This window comes from Meleagris gallopavo, chromosome 17, assembly GCF_905368555.1.
Source record: "Meleagris gallopavo chromosome 17, MGAL_WU_HG_1.1, whole genome shotgun sequence".
NCBI lineage: Eukaryota > Metazoa > Chordata > Aves > Galliformes > Phasianidae > Meleagris > Meleagris gallopavo.
Genome location: NC_139420.1, coordinates 11,444,051 through 11,459,333, shown reverse-complemented (window position 1 = coordinate 11,459,333; position 15,283 = coordinate 11,444,051). Strand labels below are relative to the sequence as shown.

The 15,283-nt window shown below is 49.0% G+C and overlaps 1 protein-coding gene across 2 annotated transcripts in view; it reads left to right on the top strand.

Annotated features, from left to right (window-relative positions):
- RNFT2 (ring finger protein, transmembrane 2) overlaps positions 1 to 12,286 on the top strand; it is a 28,090-nt gene extending 15,804 nt beyond the window's left edge. For both annotated transcript variants that reach the window (XM_085238221.1, XM_003211130.5), the window contains 4 exons: positions 4,507 to 4,656; positions 8,075 to 8,140; positions 9,141 to 9,242; positions 10,125 to 12,286. In XM_085238221.1, coding sequence (XP_085094347.1) covers positions 4,507 to 4,656; positions 8,075 to 8,140; positions 9,141 to 9,242; positions 10,125 to 10,259 — 453 coding nt within the window. In that variant the 3' untranslated portion in view covers positions 10,260 to 12,286. The remainder of the gene's footprint in view (positions 1 to 4,506; positions 4,657 to 8,074; positions 8,141 to 9,140; positions 9,243 to 10,124) is intronic.
- The last annotated feature ends 2,997 nt before the right edge of the window (positions 12,287 to 15,283 follow it).

Genomic DNA, 15,283 nt, shown 5'->3' with positions numbered 1-15,283 from the left:
TCCATCAGAGCTCAGCACCATGAGATACCATGGTTTGGACCTCTCAGTGGTCAGGCTGACCTTTCCTTAGTCACACAGAGGACTTGCACGTGCAGAATTGTTAAGCTCCTTGAGCACCTAGCTCACCTTGCGCACTGCATTCCTATAGAGCAGCCCATCACACAGAACAGGTCCCACTGGATCATGGGGGAGGAGGAGCAGCTTGCTGCTGCCATAGCAATTCCTCTAGGCTGCAGCCTCTTCCAGAGGCTCATGTAAAGGGGAAAGAAGCCCCTCTTTCATCCTAGGGCAGAGTATGATGAAACAGTTAATTAAGGAGCTGGTATAGTGCCTTTCTTCATACCCGTGGAAAGGAATTATTGCTTGGAATGTTTGTGTCCTCTGGATGCTGTTCATCAAAAGCATGGAGGCATTAAAACAGGTTGCACAAGTACTGGGAGCAGGGACAGAAGTGGTACGGTACAAAAAATATCCAAGTATGGTCTTCCTGTTCCTTGTCTGGTTGGTGCCAGAGTTAATGTTAATCTCCTCCAGCAGTGTGGCTAAATTGTGTCTAGACAGGCAATGGCCTATCCTCTTCTTATCCTCCCCTTGAGGATCTTGGATGCTTTTTGGGGGAAACTCGCTCAGAAGTAGGTTCAGTCTGCTCAAAGAACACTGCGTTGCTCCTCTAGAGCTGCAGGAGGTCTGATGGTTGTGTAAAGACCTCCCTCTTGCAGCTGCTTTAAGAGATTTGTTGAAGAAAGGAAGAAACTAAAGCATAAGCATAAGTGCTGAGAAACTGGGACTCTTTCTTCTCCCTAACAGGCTCTGAAAGTCACTCCTGCTAAACTTTAAAGAAAACAGTGCTCTCGAGCACCTTCCAAGTTTAACTTCTCACCTGTCTGAGGTGTGGCTGTCAGAAGTGCTGTACACTAACCATGAAAATCTCCTAGTCCTTCTAGGCCCACTTTGGAATTGATTCCCATCAGCCTTGCGTGGATTTTCACCAGCACCCTCCATGTCACAGTGCTGTTTACTGCTCCTTCCTTAAAGTGTGATTTCAGATCTCAGCAGAGTCTGCTCTCCTCTCATCCAAATTGCCAGCAGGTCTCGAAGTGTTTCTAGCATCTTCCTGCCTCAGTATATGTCCTAATGCTGCTGGCAGCAGAACAAGTGAGACTTGGAACTTCCCGTGAGTGCTAATCACAACTTACAGCTGCCTCATTGCAACTTCTCTCACTTCTTTTACATCCCGTTTTAATTCCGTGGTGTAAAGCCTCTCTCCATTTCCTTCTGTAGAAGCACATGCACACTTGTGCAAAGCCTTATGTCAAATAAGAGCCCAAAGTCAGTGCTTGGAGAGTGTGTGTTGGAATTAGCATTGCTTCTGCAGCTGTAACTGCCCCCCTTTGGTATGTGCATGTTATGATTAATTTTTTTAATTTCATGTTATTTTTCTGTAAGACCTCTTCATCCATCAGCAGATGTGGTATGCTGTACCCCGTGGTGCTTAGATTTATATTGACAGGACAAGGGGGAATGGTTTTAAACTGAGACAGGGGAGGTTTAGGTTGGATATTAGCAGGAAGTTTTTCACCCAGAGGATGGTGAGGCACTGGAACAGGTTGCCCAAGGAGGCTGTGGATGCCCCATCCCTGCAGGCATTCAAGGCCAGGCTGGATGTGGCTCTGGGCAGCCTGGGCTGCTGGTTGGTGACCTGCACATGGCAGGGGGTTGGAACTACATGATCATTGTGGGCCTTTTCAACCCAGGCCATTCTGTGATGATATGGGTTTCCATGAAATAAGAAAAGTCAACTGAAGGAGAAGCAGTGCTTGCCTTACCTCCAGTCATCGTTCCAAAGCAGATCTGTATAGGAGCAATAATTGTATTCACACTTAAGAGAACAACAATTCTTCTTAGTATGGATGAAAAATAGCAGAAGTTCAAGATTTCACACAATTCAGCTCAGAAAACTTCAGCCTGGGTAGCCAAGAAATAACAGAGCTGAAGAGCAGAAGGCAGAACGGAGCACTGAGTGCACTTACAGATGATGGGCGCTGCCTGCAGTGGTTTCCTGCTATCAGAAGATTGTTTGTTGCTGAAGTTGTGGCTAACAGCCTTGTTTTGTAAGCTTCTGGCTCAGGAGATCACAATTATCCTCAGCACGGCCCTCTGCAGAATCACTTCCATTTCCTCGGCGCTTTCCCTAGCTTAGAGAAGGGCTGGTGTTGCACTGGGATGCTCTGTCTGTAACCATTTACTGTAGCACTAATTCTCTTCTCAGTGCTGCTCTGCTGCCCTTGTGCTGCTCACCCCTCTGTGGTCACTGAGCTACAACAGGGCCTCTGCTAAGGGCCGAGTGGTGATGGGAACAGGCGCAGTGCCTCGATTGGAAACCTCCCTGTGCTCCTGTGAGGGTGCTAAGCAGTGCTGGTACATCGCAAGCTGCAGGTTCACATCACAGCAGGGAGGAATTAGTGAAGTTTAGTCAAGGGTCCAGGTTTTGTGGCTGGAAAATGTGGAGTTTTGTCACTCGTGGCACGTTTGTTTCGGAGTCCTGCAGCCATTGACCCACCTTCATGTGGTGCTGCGGGCTCAGCCACTTCCGTGTCTCAGGGGCTTTGAGGGAGAAGAGTTCCAGCTTCGTCCCGATTTCAGCCTTCGGAGGACAGATGCCCCAAAATCCATCTGATGCAATGGGAAAGCAAGCAGTGACCCGGGCCAGGCCGTCCTGCCAGGGAAACGAGGGCGAATGAAAGATGCTGAGCCCAGCAGGAGGATGGAGGAGCCGAGCAGCTGGCAGCCTGCAGCTTGCTGGTAGCTTTCATCAGCGCTGGCTGAGCAGGGGGAGGTGGGGAAACGCCTGTGTGAAGGGAAGGAAACGGCAGCGCAGTCATTAGCAGGCTGCGACCCTCTGTCACAAAGGCTCCAGAAATAACCGGTGATGGTATGGAGGCACGAGGCCCTCTGTGCTAATTTAATAAATTGCTTGCATTCAGGCCTGCCAATTGTCGCCGTTACATTTTTGCTCCGTGATGCCACCTGGGATTAACGGGGAGGGGGTGGGGGGAGAAGAAGAAAACAGCCCAGGTCCGTTAGCAACTGCTGGTGTGACCTCACTCCCTGTCCCGGGGGGGATATGAGATCATGAGAATGCCAGAGCTCTCCGAAGGATTCGATTTGCCGGTGTGGCGGCCGAGTGATCTCATCCCCAGCCCCAGGGAAGGGCGCTGGCTGCTGCTGGGCGGTGGGGGTTCATCCCACCCCACGTCTCAGCAAACGGCTGCTGACCCGAGCTGACATCACTGATGACAAAGCTAACAGGGACAGCGCAGCAAAATTCCAGGGGAATTTCCCCCTTCTCCCTGTTAGGGTCGAATAGAAACTGGCATTAAAATATTTCTGCGGTCTGGATAATGTCGTTTCACTTTAAGCGTGGTTCTGGGCCCACGGCTGGAAGTGACTTGCTGTGCTGTCGCCACTTCTCCCTCTTGGACCCTGTGGGACAGAACAGAGATAGCTCCTTATTGAGGCTGGGAGACCCCCACCCCTCTCTCTACCTTAAGGTCCTCAGGAAAGTTTGCCTTGCTGCATTTGTGGCATTCAGTCTGATATTGGGATGAAGTTTGCTTTAGCAACCCTTTGTCTGCACCTGCAGGCACAACTCAGCCTTTCCCTTATGGAGATAGGATTGCTTCACAGATTCACAGAATGTCAGGGATTGGAAGGGACCCCGAAATATCATCCCATCCAATCCCCCATCCAGAGCAGCAACACACAGATTAGGTCACACAGGAGTGCCAAGGAATTTGTTGCAGTTATTTTGCTTTTAGCAGACAACATCCATAGGAATCCCATAGTGTGTTGTGTGGAGACTTCTCTGATTTCTGGTTCTGAATCAGAGAAACATAGGCATGGCAAAGGGGAAGGAGGAAAGGAAAAATTGGCATCTTAGAGTGTAACATGCCTTGATGGTTTTTCGGAGCCAGTGTAGACATCTAATACCTGAGTGGTAAGGGAAGGATACTGGCAAATAGACAATTAGATTCTTTGGGATGATCTGCAAAGCCATCATGAAGATGGTGTCACCTTGCATTTAAATCTCTGCACCTTCACAAGATGTATAGCTTGAAAAAGACCTATCTTGTTCTCCTTTTCTCATTGCTGATAGTATCTATTTTTTATATATGTAAACCTGTAAGCCTTAACCCCTCCTGCTAACATGCTGTACAGATATGCAAGAAGATATACACCCATAACCTGCTCTAAAAGCTTCAGATTCACAAACATAAAATAGCAGTTGGATAAGTGAAAGAGCAAGAGGAACACAAAGAAACACTGCAGTTATCCTTTGTAGGCACCAGGTTAGGTGGCCACAAAGATAACTGCGTCTCACGAGTCCTTGCATGGGGTATCAAACTGCATAGGTGAACACAAGTCCTATAAGCTTCAAGCTTTGCACCTCTTAAATTATCCTCTTTGGATTTCCTGATACTGATCAGCTGTCATTTTTTTTTACAGGGGAAGTTTTATCTGGTTATTGAAGAGCTGAGCCAGTTGTTCCGATCCCTCGTCCCCATCCAGCTATGGTACAAATACATCATGGGAGATGACCCATCCAGCAGTTATTTCCTAGGGGGGATCTTGATCATCCTGTACAGCCTCTGCAAGGTGAGCAGTGCCTCGTTAATGAGCAAGAACAGAGCCAGAAGTACAGCTGGGGGGGAGAAAGGCAGCTCTAGATGTTGCCATCGCTAGGCAGGAAGGGAAGCCACAGCAGCTATGGACCGCCCTGTGCTTCACTGCCAAAACGTTCTGCTTCAGCACTGTATGGGCATCGCTGAGCTGGAGGGAGATGTGTGACTGCTCAGCAGTGTTGCATCAGGCTGATGAAGTCATTGCTGCTCTCTAATAGCCTCTATTCTGTGAAGGCTAGCAGAGAATGACAGCAGAGCCGTGGGGGGCCACTACTAGAAGAGAGCTTTGCTGTCTCCAGGCTTGTAGATTCAGCACCACGAGGGATTGCTGCAGTTGAATGTTTCTCTCTGTCTTGTGAGAGAGAGCAGCTATTCTGTTACGCACAGCACTGAGTGCAGCAGGCCAATTAAAGGACTTCCAGGTCCTGCCTGGATAAACAGGCAGTTCTCGCCCCATTCTAGGGGCTGGCATCTCTGAGACAAGTTGAGGGTCTCAGTGACAGACAAATGCAACTGATGTTTTCTCAAAAATAACGAGGCATAGAGTCTGCCTATACAATTGCAAGTGAATAGATGTGACTTTATGTAGGCATGTCACAAACATGAGGTCTAGAAGTAGCTGTAAGTCTCGTTATGTCAGGGCAGGGCAGCAGCTGAAGCAAACAACAGATGCACTGTTACCCATTCCCCTGAGAAGGTGCAAGTCTGGCTTGCTGCATGTTCTTTTCAGCATGGGGAAAAGGGCCTGCAGGATTGAAGAACTGAGAAAAAAGGCTGAACCTACAGAGCTGAGAGCTGGTGGGTTGCTGAACCACATCACTCTTAATCCAAGATGTGCCTGCAGCTGCAGCTACGTGTAGTACAGGAGTGGGCCATACAGCCCCTGCTGCCAGGGCAGGCAGAGGAGTTGTGGGAATCTGTTGTGTCCAAGTCAAGGCAGCACGCTGCCAGAATAAGGGACACATGATGTCCACGTGATGGACAGAGATTCACTGTGTGAATCTCCCCTGGGGAACCCCTTGCAAGGCTTTCTGGCCTTGTGGGGTCAGGTAGACAGATCACAACAAAGGGACAGACTTCAAGTGTTCTGTCTGGCATCCCTGCTTGTGCAAGGGAAGGGACAACTACAGAAGGGCAGCTGTCCTGCACTTCTACCTGCTGTTTCTCTCATCTGGACAAGTCATTGTCCAAGACATTGGGGCCCACCTGCTCCTGCAAGGAGGGGAGCCAAGCAGAGCACAGGTGGAGGGACAAGGGCCTGTGTGTCCCATGTCAGTGTGTGGCAGCAGCTCAGCACAGCTCATGTGCCAGGTTAGGAGTAGACCTGTGCCTGTTGGAGACTTTGTTTGGAAATGAGAGAGAAGAGCAGGGAGCATGCTCCCAGTGCAGGTCATGTAGTACTAGGTACGTGCATCCCATTTACCATCACAAGAGTTGCACGTCTCATTCCTTGCCGGAGATACTGAAAATATACCCAAAGGAGTTCACATTAGCAAAGCCACAAACCACATTAGAAAAACCACAGAAGCCAATTTGGCACTCAGACCTTCTGTACGTCTGGCAAAAGGCCAGGGCTTGGCTGGGGCTGCATCCCCTTTGCCCACACAGAGCATAGTGGGAGCTGTCTGGGTGCTCTGACCAGACCTTGTCAATGGAAACCTCTGATTTTTGTTTGTAAATAAAAGCATTGAGCTCTTACAGTTCCCTATCCTGAACAGAAGCACCAACTGAGGGTAGGAGCGATGCTAGAGGGAACAAATACCATGTGGTATGACAGTGTTTGCTTTGAATTCTGTCTCAGGCATGTACTCTTCAAACTAGCAATACTGTAGCTGCTCTTCTGTTGACAAAAGAGAGCACTTGTGGGCTGTGAACCCGATTTGCAATCCACCTGCTAGAAGGATGATGGGTGCAACATAGGCTTCAGTGCATGGGATGTGAAAGGGACTTGTAGGACATGCATCTTTTGGGGGTATAGGAAACTGGAGGAAAAATAGAGGAAGGGGAAACAGGCTGGAAGAACAGGAGACATCAGAGCCAGAGCAAAAGCATTCGAAGTCACATTATAAGCAAAGCAACCAGAAAAGGCTGTGGACTGTGCTGTGGGAGGGAGCTGATCCCCATCCTTGTTAGAGGAGAAAAAATCTGTAGTAGTCGGCAGCCTCAAGTGCTAGTTGCTGACTGGAAGCATTACTGGAAGGACCCTGGGAGCTCTTTACATGCTGACTGGAAGCATTATTGGTGCTTTCATTTGATTCCACATCTATTGCACGATGATGTCATTGGCATTCCCTGCAGTGAGCCCACTTAATCATGCTCAGAAGAAAGCCAAGCCCAGGCATTTTGGTGCCTCCGTGCTGCTACTCTGCTGCCACTCCACACCTTCTGCATCCCTGCCCTCCGAGCTCCTCACCCAGGTAGAAATGCAGGGGGCCTGTTGTGACATCTGGCCTTTCTCCTGGCTAATGCAGAACTGTTCTCTGCCCAATTATTTCTTCTTATCTAGTTCATAGAGCCCTGCCAGCAGGTAGGGAAGATGGCAAACCAGATTAGATTTTCACCTGTTTTCCCTTTTAGTAATAGTGCTGTGTCTTCTTCACTTGCCAGTGTCTCCTCTCTTGCTGAGCCCTATATGTTTGTAGAAAGCTTATCATCCATTCTTTCCCCCAGTCCTGTACTTCTTTGCCAAGCTGATAATATCTACATCTTTCAGTCTCTCTTCAGAAATAATTTTCTGCAGCATGGCTTTCTGCCCTTTTCTGATCTGTGGGTGCTGGGAGCTCATTCCCTTCCTGGCTTTTAAGGTTTCTTGAGGCGAACGGGAACAAGCCAGCATCAATCCTGCTTCTCATTCCTCAGGCATTCCTTCCGTTGATGATATTTAATCACTGCACTCCTCTCCAGCTGGACAGGCAATTCCCACTCCTTCCCTCCTAACACCGGCTGTGCCCTGCAGTCCCAAGCTGTGTGGCAGAGCCTTGCAGCCCTGGAAATCCTCTTTTCCCCACAGGCTGAGGAAAGCCCTTTCCAACCCTTCTGCATTCCCCTCCCTCTCTCTCAAGCTGACTGTGGTCTTTTCTGGCCTTATTTCTGGGCTTAGGATGGGAAGGAGTCTGTATTAGGGTGGACACATTACCCTACTGCAATGCTCTGATCTCTGCTGCTCTTTCTGCCCTGTGAAGTCTTTGAGCTGTGTTCCATTGCTGCACTGCTGGTTCACATTCACTGCATCCCATAATTTCCATGGAACGTTTTCACACTGTTGTTGCTTGGGATCTTTCCTCCCTCCAAGGATCCATTTGCAGAAACCCTGCCACACATTTCCTGAGTCTTTGAGTTGTGTACTCGCACATGTCCTGAAAAATATCTGCTACCAAATGTCTTTGTTGCAGTCTTTTGACATCTGTGGCCGTGTGGGAAGCGTTCGGAAAGCACTGAAGGTCCTTTGCACCCCACAGGTAAGTGGTCATAAGTGGAGCTTTCTCACTAATGAGTGACAGAGTTGAAAATAGCTCAGCATATCAGAATTACAGAATCAAAACAGCACGTTGTCCATGGCTGGGTAAGCCAGCATCCCTCATCGGGGGGACTGGGAACCCGTTCTGACATCTGCCCTGTCCTGATTGTGATAGAGAGGCTGCTGGAAGCCTGGCCTGCCCAGTCTGAGTGGGAGCCCTGTGTGGCCTGGGTGAACCCACCAACACTGAGCTTCACAAAGCTGGCAACGCTTTGAGCTGCAGTGCGTGAGAAAGATGTTAAAGCAGTGGATGCAGTGCCTGATGTGTTGCCATTCAAAAGGATGCTGCAGCACACGGAAATTGCCCCCTATGTGGTGCTGTACAGTACTGATGTTCAGATCTGCTGTGGTTTGTATCTTAAAGTGTCAAAACCAAAGATGTAGAGGAAAGGAATGTAACATAGTGGAAGCTTGTTAGAGTTCACCTTGCTTGTCCTGTGGGTTTGTGTGGGTTTTTATCCTCAGCATGTTTCCATTCCCCTTTTGATAGTGTTGCAGTAGGAGAAGCATCTTTTACCTTCCAGATCCCAAAAAGGAGAAGTGGGACCCCGGTGTGCTGCTGTTACCCTTCTGTTGTCTGACTTGCTAATAGTAACGCCTCCCACCATCTAAACACCTCTGCAAATGATGCTGAATTAATCCTTTCAGCTCCCTGTTGAGCTCATTAAATTTCATTATCATTACTCCACAAGTGGAAATGCTGAAAGATGGAGTCGGCTCGAGGGGGAGACAAGGCAGAACACGGGATGCCAGACTGCCCAGGTTCTGCATGCTGGTTCCCAAACCTCTCCTCCCCACACACAGTGGAGTAGCACCACTTTCCTTCCCATGTCTTGCAGGAAATCTGAGTGTGAAAAGCACTGCGTGTATTCTCCAGCACAAACCAGATCATCTTCAAACCTTTTGACAGTGTTATTTTTTTCCCCCGTTGTTCCTAACAGACCTACGGGGCCCGTGCCACCAGCCAGCAGTGCAGTGAGGCAGGGGACATCTGTGCCATCTGCCAAGCAGAGTTCAGGGAACCTTTGATCCTTATGTGCCAGGTAAGACCCCGAGCTTCACACATCGCCTTCCCCTGCTGGCATTTCTGCAGCTAGGGAGAGGCATAGCCAGCCTAGACAATTCTGGCAGCTCTTGCTGGGCCCTTTTAGATATAGGATATCCATTGAATAGGTGTATATTGGATATGTGTTGGATATAGGATATCCTATTTGATATATCCCCTTCTGGATAGCCAGTGATTCACGATAGCTGAGCCATATGAACTCCACTCTGTAGGGTCTGATTACAGCTCTTGAGATAGAAAAGATCGGCCCTGCAGTCCCAGGACTCCCCTCTGGCAGTCCAGACCTTGGATCTGGAATGCAAAGTGTTTCTATCTGACCCTTGGAGAGATGGCAAGCCAATAAGCCTACTGAACTACTAACAAGTTAGCAGGAAATTGGGACTGTGGAAGCTACTGGGAGCTGTGAGCAGAAACAAATACTGTAAGGGGGAGGAGGAAGAAAGGAGGTTGTCTGAGCTAAGCAAAGGGTTGTAAACTAACCCAGTGCATTGGGGGTGGAAACAGGGTAAAGGAGAGTTAGGGTGAAAGCGTGCTTCTATTCTCAGCTATTTCATTAGAGCAAATTTCTTGGGCTTTTTTAATCCTTTCTAGAGATACAAGAGATAGAATAACATAGAATCATAGAATTGCTCAGGTTGGAAAAGACCTTAAAGATCAAGTCCAACCACAACAAATATCCTTACCTTTGGGCAAACTGGTGTACTAACGACGCTGGGATTTGTTTTTCCTATCACCCAAGGACTGCTAGTTGGGTTCTTTCCCCATGAACCTAAATGGCTTGTTGCTCCACAGCATGCACATGTAGGGCTGAGCACAGACCTGCTGCCCATGTTGTGACAGTGCCCTTTTGTCTCTGCAGCACGTGTTTTGTGAAGAATGCCTCTGCCTCTGGTTTGACAGGGAGAAGACCTGTCCCCTTTGCCGTTCTGTCACAGTAGAAACCCTGCGTTGCTGGAAGGATGGCACCACCTCTGCTCATTTCCAGGTGTATTAAAGCCAACGCATATCACCCAACAGAATGACCTGCATGGAGAGAAGGAAGACCAGAACATCTGCTGACCCCATGTCGCTATTTAATCACCTGCTTGTTCTCCCAGCACCCTCTCTCCAACAACCTGTAGAGCAGCAATTGTTGGTAGCCAGAAAAGTCATCCTCCAAGGCAAGGGAGACGTGCTTCTGTTGTGGTGACCTCCATGGCTAAGCTACGGCCAACAATTTTCCTTGAACATACGTGGTTAGAAACTGATCGGTGTGTTTCCTTTTTCCTGCCCTTCTAGTAGAGGTAAACCTTGCACGTAGTAGGAGGCTGTACCTCCACTCCCCACTGCACGTGTGTGACCTGGTACACTGGAAAAAAGCTGTCGTTCTCCGGCCGTAATGTCCTTGAGTTTGTAACCTCATAGCATTTCACAGTTGCTGTTATATTAGCTGTGAGAACAATTCCAAACCACTCTTTAGAACCACGTTCCCAAAGACTCTTCTGGGGCTTGGAGTCATGTCATGTCCCGGCAGCTGTGTTTCTGTGACTGACTCACAAACTGTGTGTGCTGTGTTGCCATCTTCCTGACGTGTCCAGGAGCTCCGTGCTGGCGGAGCTGAAGCTGATGCTTTCTTTCCTTGGGAATGCTCTTCCTCTTTAGTTTTCATGAGGGGCTTTCTGATTTCCTGGCAGATGGGGAGAGCCGTGGGAGGCAAAGAGAGAGTAAAGTCAGGTTTGGTTTGAATTTAAGGTGCTAACTAGGCCAACCTCACAAGTGAAGGTGCACCACGCTCCCCAGCACAGCCGCAGCACAGTGGCAGGACACTGTCACTGCTTTGCACTGCAGCCCACCTGGTGCAAAGGCACTGTGCAGCACAGAGCCCAGGTAGCACTGTTGTGAGCAGAAGGGCTGGGGCATGGGATACAGGGCGTACAGGGGCCCTGCAGAGCCTGGCTGCAGTGAGATTTCCTGTCTGGAGGGTGGGATTGTATAGGAGCAGCTGCATTGCTCCAAGAGCCAGCCTGGTTCATACCCAAGCTGGACTGCCCACCTGAGAGGTGCAGGCTTCATTCTAGCAGCTCTGCTTCAGAAAAAGCTCTTTTAGGAGATGCCTTGTGTTGTTAACAGGAAAATTAGCACTCTTGGTGTCTGAGGAAGAGGAGATTCTGCAGTTTCCATCTCTGCGGAGCATGCTGCAGGAGCACTTGCACGTAAATGTAGCTGCTGTTCCTTTGCCGGAGCTTTCTCCTTCGCTGCACAACCTCTGCTTTGTGCTCCTTGCCCACAGAAGGTGTCTCGTTAGGCTTTGTGGCATCTTCTCTGCTCATTGCTATGGAAATGGCCGTAAGGTTACAATCCCACTTGAGTGGATAATCAGGAAGAGCTGCACCTGGGGGACATGAGCCTCTGCGCGGGCACTGAGTGCCGCCTTCCCCTCCTGCTGTGAAGCTCCACAGGGAGAAGAATTAAAGCAAACAGCAGCTAATGGTAACAGGATTAAGACTCAACAGTCTGTTGGAAATAATGGTTAAGTATGGCTGGGGGAGAAAGGAGAGGCAGAGCATGAGCAGGGGAGATACCCACATCTGCTTTGAGAGATAGAGGGAGGAGGAATAGCCGTACGTTCTGTATCAACACGCTTTGATTCGTATCAACGGATCCCATGAAAGTGCAAAACCAAAGCATGGAATCCAGTGACTATCTCTGGTGGGAACAGATTGTCTGGGATGGGGATGGAGAGCTCAGGAAGGAAGCAAGCAAGGCTCTCAGTGCACCCAGAAGTGCCGTTCTGTGCACAGCCCGGTGCGTGCCTGCAAAATGGGAACCACGGACCACAGGGACGGGGTGATGTCTGTTCTAATGGCAGGACAGGAAACTTCTGTTGGTTTCCATGGGCAAACGTTGGTTCATGTGGAAGGAAACGATTCTCTCAAACTTCAGAGCAGAAATAAAAACCGGAGCCTTTTTTTTTTTTTTTTTTTTTGCCATTGAACAGTAGTTTTTCTTTTTTTTAATAAAGTCATTATAAATATGTACAAAGAGTCTCAGCATATGAAATTCCTTTTACAAAAGAGAGAAGCCACATCCAATTACAAACAGGAGACTTTGTGAATCTGTATCAACAGCAAGTGTACGCTTTGCTCTTGCTTTTCTGAGGGTGGAAGCTTGCACAGTGCTTCTGCAAGAGCTTACATCTGAGCCGTGCAAAACCAGACCTGTGCAAGGAACTCAGTGCATCTCATCTATTTTCTTCTTCAGAAACGCGTCCAGCAGCAGACCGGACACTCATCAAATGTCCTAAGGATTGAAGTTAAGGGGGAGATTTCTGTTGCTAAACTGGAGTGATTGGAAAGGCCATGCTGTGAACATCCCCAGATGCAGCGCACAGCGCAGTCCTGTGGCAGCTGTAGCTACTAATGGGAGGAGACCAGCAGTTCCAGGCCCAGATGCCATCAGTGTCTGTCAAACTCACTTTCTGTAAACACCGAAAACCTTGGGAAATTCAAGTACTGAAAGAAGAGCCACGTTTGGGAGCATGTCCTGATGGAGAATGGCTCCATGCAGCCAGAATGGGACACCAGCCAGGAGGACAGGCAGGGGGAGAAGCTGTACTGAACAGTGAATGGATGAAAAGGGCTTGTGTGGTCAGAGCAGGGCAGGTCCAGAGGGGAAGGCAGATGCCTCTCCCCCATTCAGACAAGGGTTTTCCTAAAGAAGATCAAGTCCTGTTTGATTCAGACTCCCCTCAGCCCTCGGATTTTGAGTGCACGTGCCAGTGCTTCCTATATTTGTAAGGAGACATGAAGCAGTTTAATGCAGCGTGCAGGGAGCAGTGAGCTCTCAGAGCATTACGGGGGCAGGGGACTGAATTGTGCAGCTTAGATTCCAAATCAGATCTGCTCTAAGAGGAGTTGTGAGGACACTGCTCAGCCTGAGGTGGAGGCAGAAGAGAGCCAGCAAACTGGCAGGTGCCCCACTTGGAGCCGTAGGTAGGTTTGCTACACATAACTCAGCCTTCTGCTGAGATTAGGACAGCTGTTTTAGAACAATGTATAAGAAAATTAAAAATACATACCAAGGGAGATGTGTTATGCCTTCTGACCACAGCCACTGCGTACAGTGATGTGGTGTGCAGAAGGGAAGGATCTCCTTTGGGTTCATGTACCCTTCCTGCTCTGCCCCGTGGCAGGATGCTGCTCTCATGCTCTGCCCACGAGGGCTGCAGCCATGCAGGTTGAGTGCATGGCTCTGTGCTAACATGGCAGGGACAGGCCTGGCTCCTCAGTGCCTGCGGACACAGCAACCAGCCGACACCAGATGTTTCCAATCACATTCAGCAGAAAGAGTGCTGCTCCTGCTTCTGCAGCGCAGTTAAGCCTCGTATAATTTTAGCACGATATGGAAACAAAACGACTTCGCAGATCAGATTAAGCTGATTTAGCAAGTGTTTCTGATTTAAGAAAATTGCTTGAGTAATGGGCTTAGCTAAATTGGGATAATTTCTGCATGCCAACATGTGCTGAAACAGAAGCAGGATGGGTTTGTCACTCCCCATGGCTGTTAGCTTGCTGATGGCTGATCTGCTCTGCATTGTTGCTGGGTGGCATTTGTCCCCGGCACGAGACAGCAGGCACTGCCATCCTGCACAGGATGGAACTCCCATTCCCTGTTCCCTCACCTACCTACAATAATTCTAAGGAGGAATCTGGAATCAGTGGGCTCGATTCTGTCCCGGGTGTAACACAGCTGTCTGGAAGCAGAATTGCTTCGGCCAAGTGACTTCAGCAGGCAGGGAGGGCAGCTGATGAGCAGTCGGTGCTGCACTGCTGTTTTAACTTGAACGATGAAATTCTGCTATGTGACAGGAGCTGCCTTGGTGGAGTACAGCTTTAAAAATTAATAAAGACTTTTCTCACAGCCACATTATGCGGCGTTCTATATAGACTATGATCTCATAACCTCCTCCTCCAGCTTCACACGCGCCGGCTGCTGAAACCCAAGATGAGGGCTTTTTTTTTTTTCATTTAGAGAGCACTCCCCAGTCTTCATAGAGGCACAACTGCAGAGCTAATCAAAATCAATGACTTCTTGGCTGCTGTAAAAAAAAAAAACAACAAAGAGAGGAGAGGAGCGAGTGGAAGAGAGAGGAACTGTGCTGGTTTCCTTCCCATCAGTAGCAGCTCACACAGCCGCTGCGATGTGGCACAAAGGGCACTAGGGAGCATACAGCATGCTTTCTTGTCCAGTACAAACATCAACCAGGTTGAGAGCAGGTATTTTAAAAAGGATAAAAACACCCCTTTTCAAAAAACGGAGGCATTCAAGAATAGCAATTATACCAGAAAACATAAGGCTTTGACAAATAGATACCCTCTAGTAAGTAATGCGACTTCTGTACAGTGAGAGCTGGCTATAAAGTGCTGGGAGGCTGTTCTCTGGCAAAGTTTGCTTGACCAGCAACTAATCGATCAAAGTCTCCAAAAGTTAACCCTTGGTTCACACTGAGCACCAAATTCAGAACTACAAAAGTGAAGTCAGTCAGGCTGAAAACAGGGCTGGGTTCCATTCCTGCTCTTGCCTACTCTTGGGAAGCAGCCCGGGTTTGGCTGTTGTCCCACGAGGGTAACAACAGGCACCACGTCTTCAGCCATTGGGGCTGAGCACTGGGAGCAACCAGGGAAGAGATCCCCTGGGAAATCCACTTTGTTTCTATTGGTTTGCTTGCGGTTTGGTTTGTTTGCTCTGCAGAAAAGCCTGTCCGTGGTGAGTTCAGACTGAGGAACGTGAGCCAGTCCCTGTCAGGCTGTCACTGAGCGAAGGGGCTTTCCCAGGGTGTACCACAGTACTCAGCAACGCTACGGTAAGAACAGAACTTTCTCCTTCCTTTGCTGTGCTGTAATGTTTCAGGGGAACTGGCATCTGGGAGGAATGCTACAAGTCTCCAGGCTGCAGGCCCGGATAGCCAGCAAGGCAGGGAAACCAACGCAGTGCAAACTGTTCACACAGGAGAGAGAAGGGAAAAAGTAATAATGCATG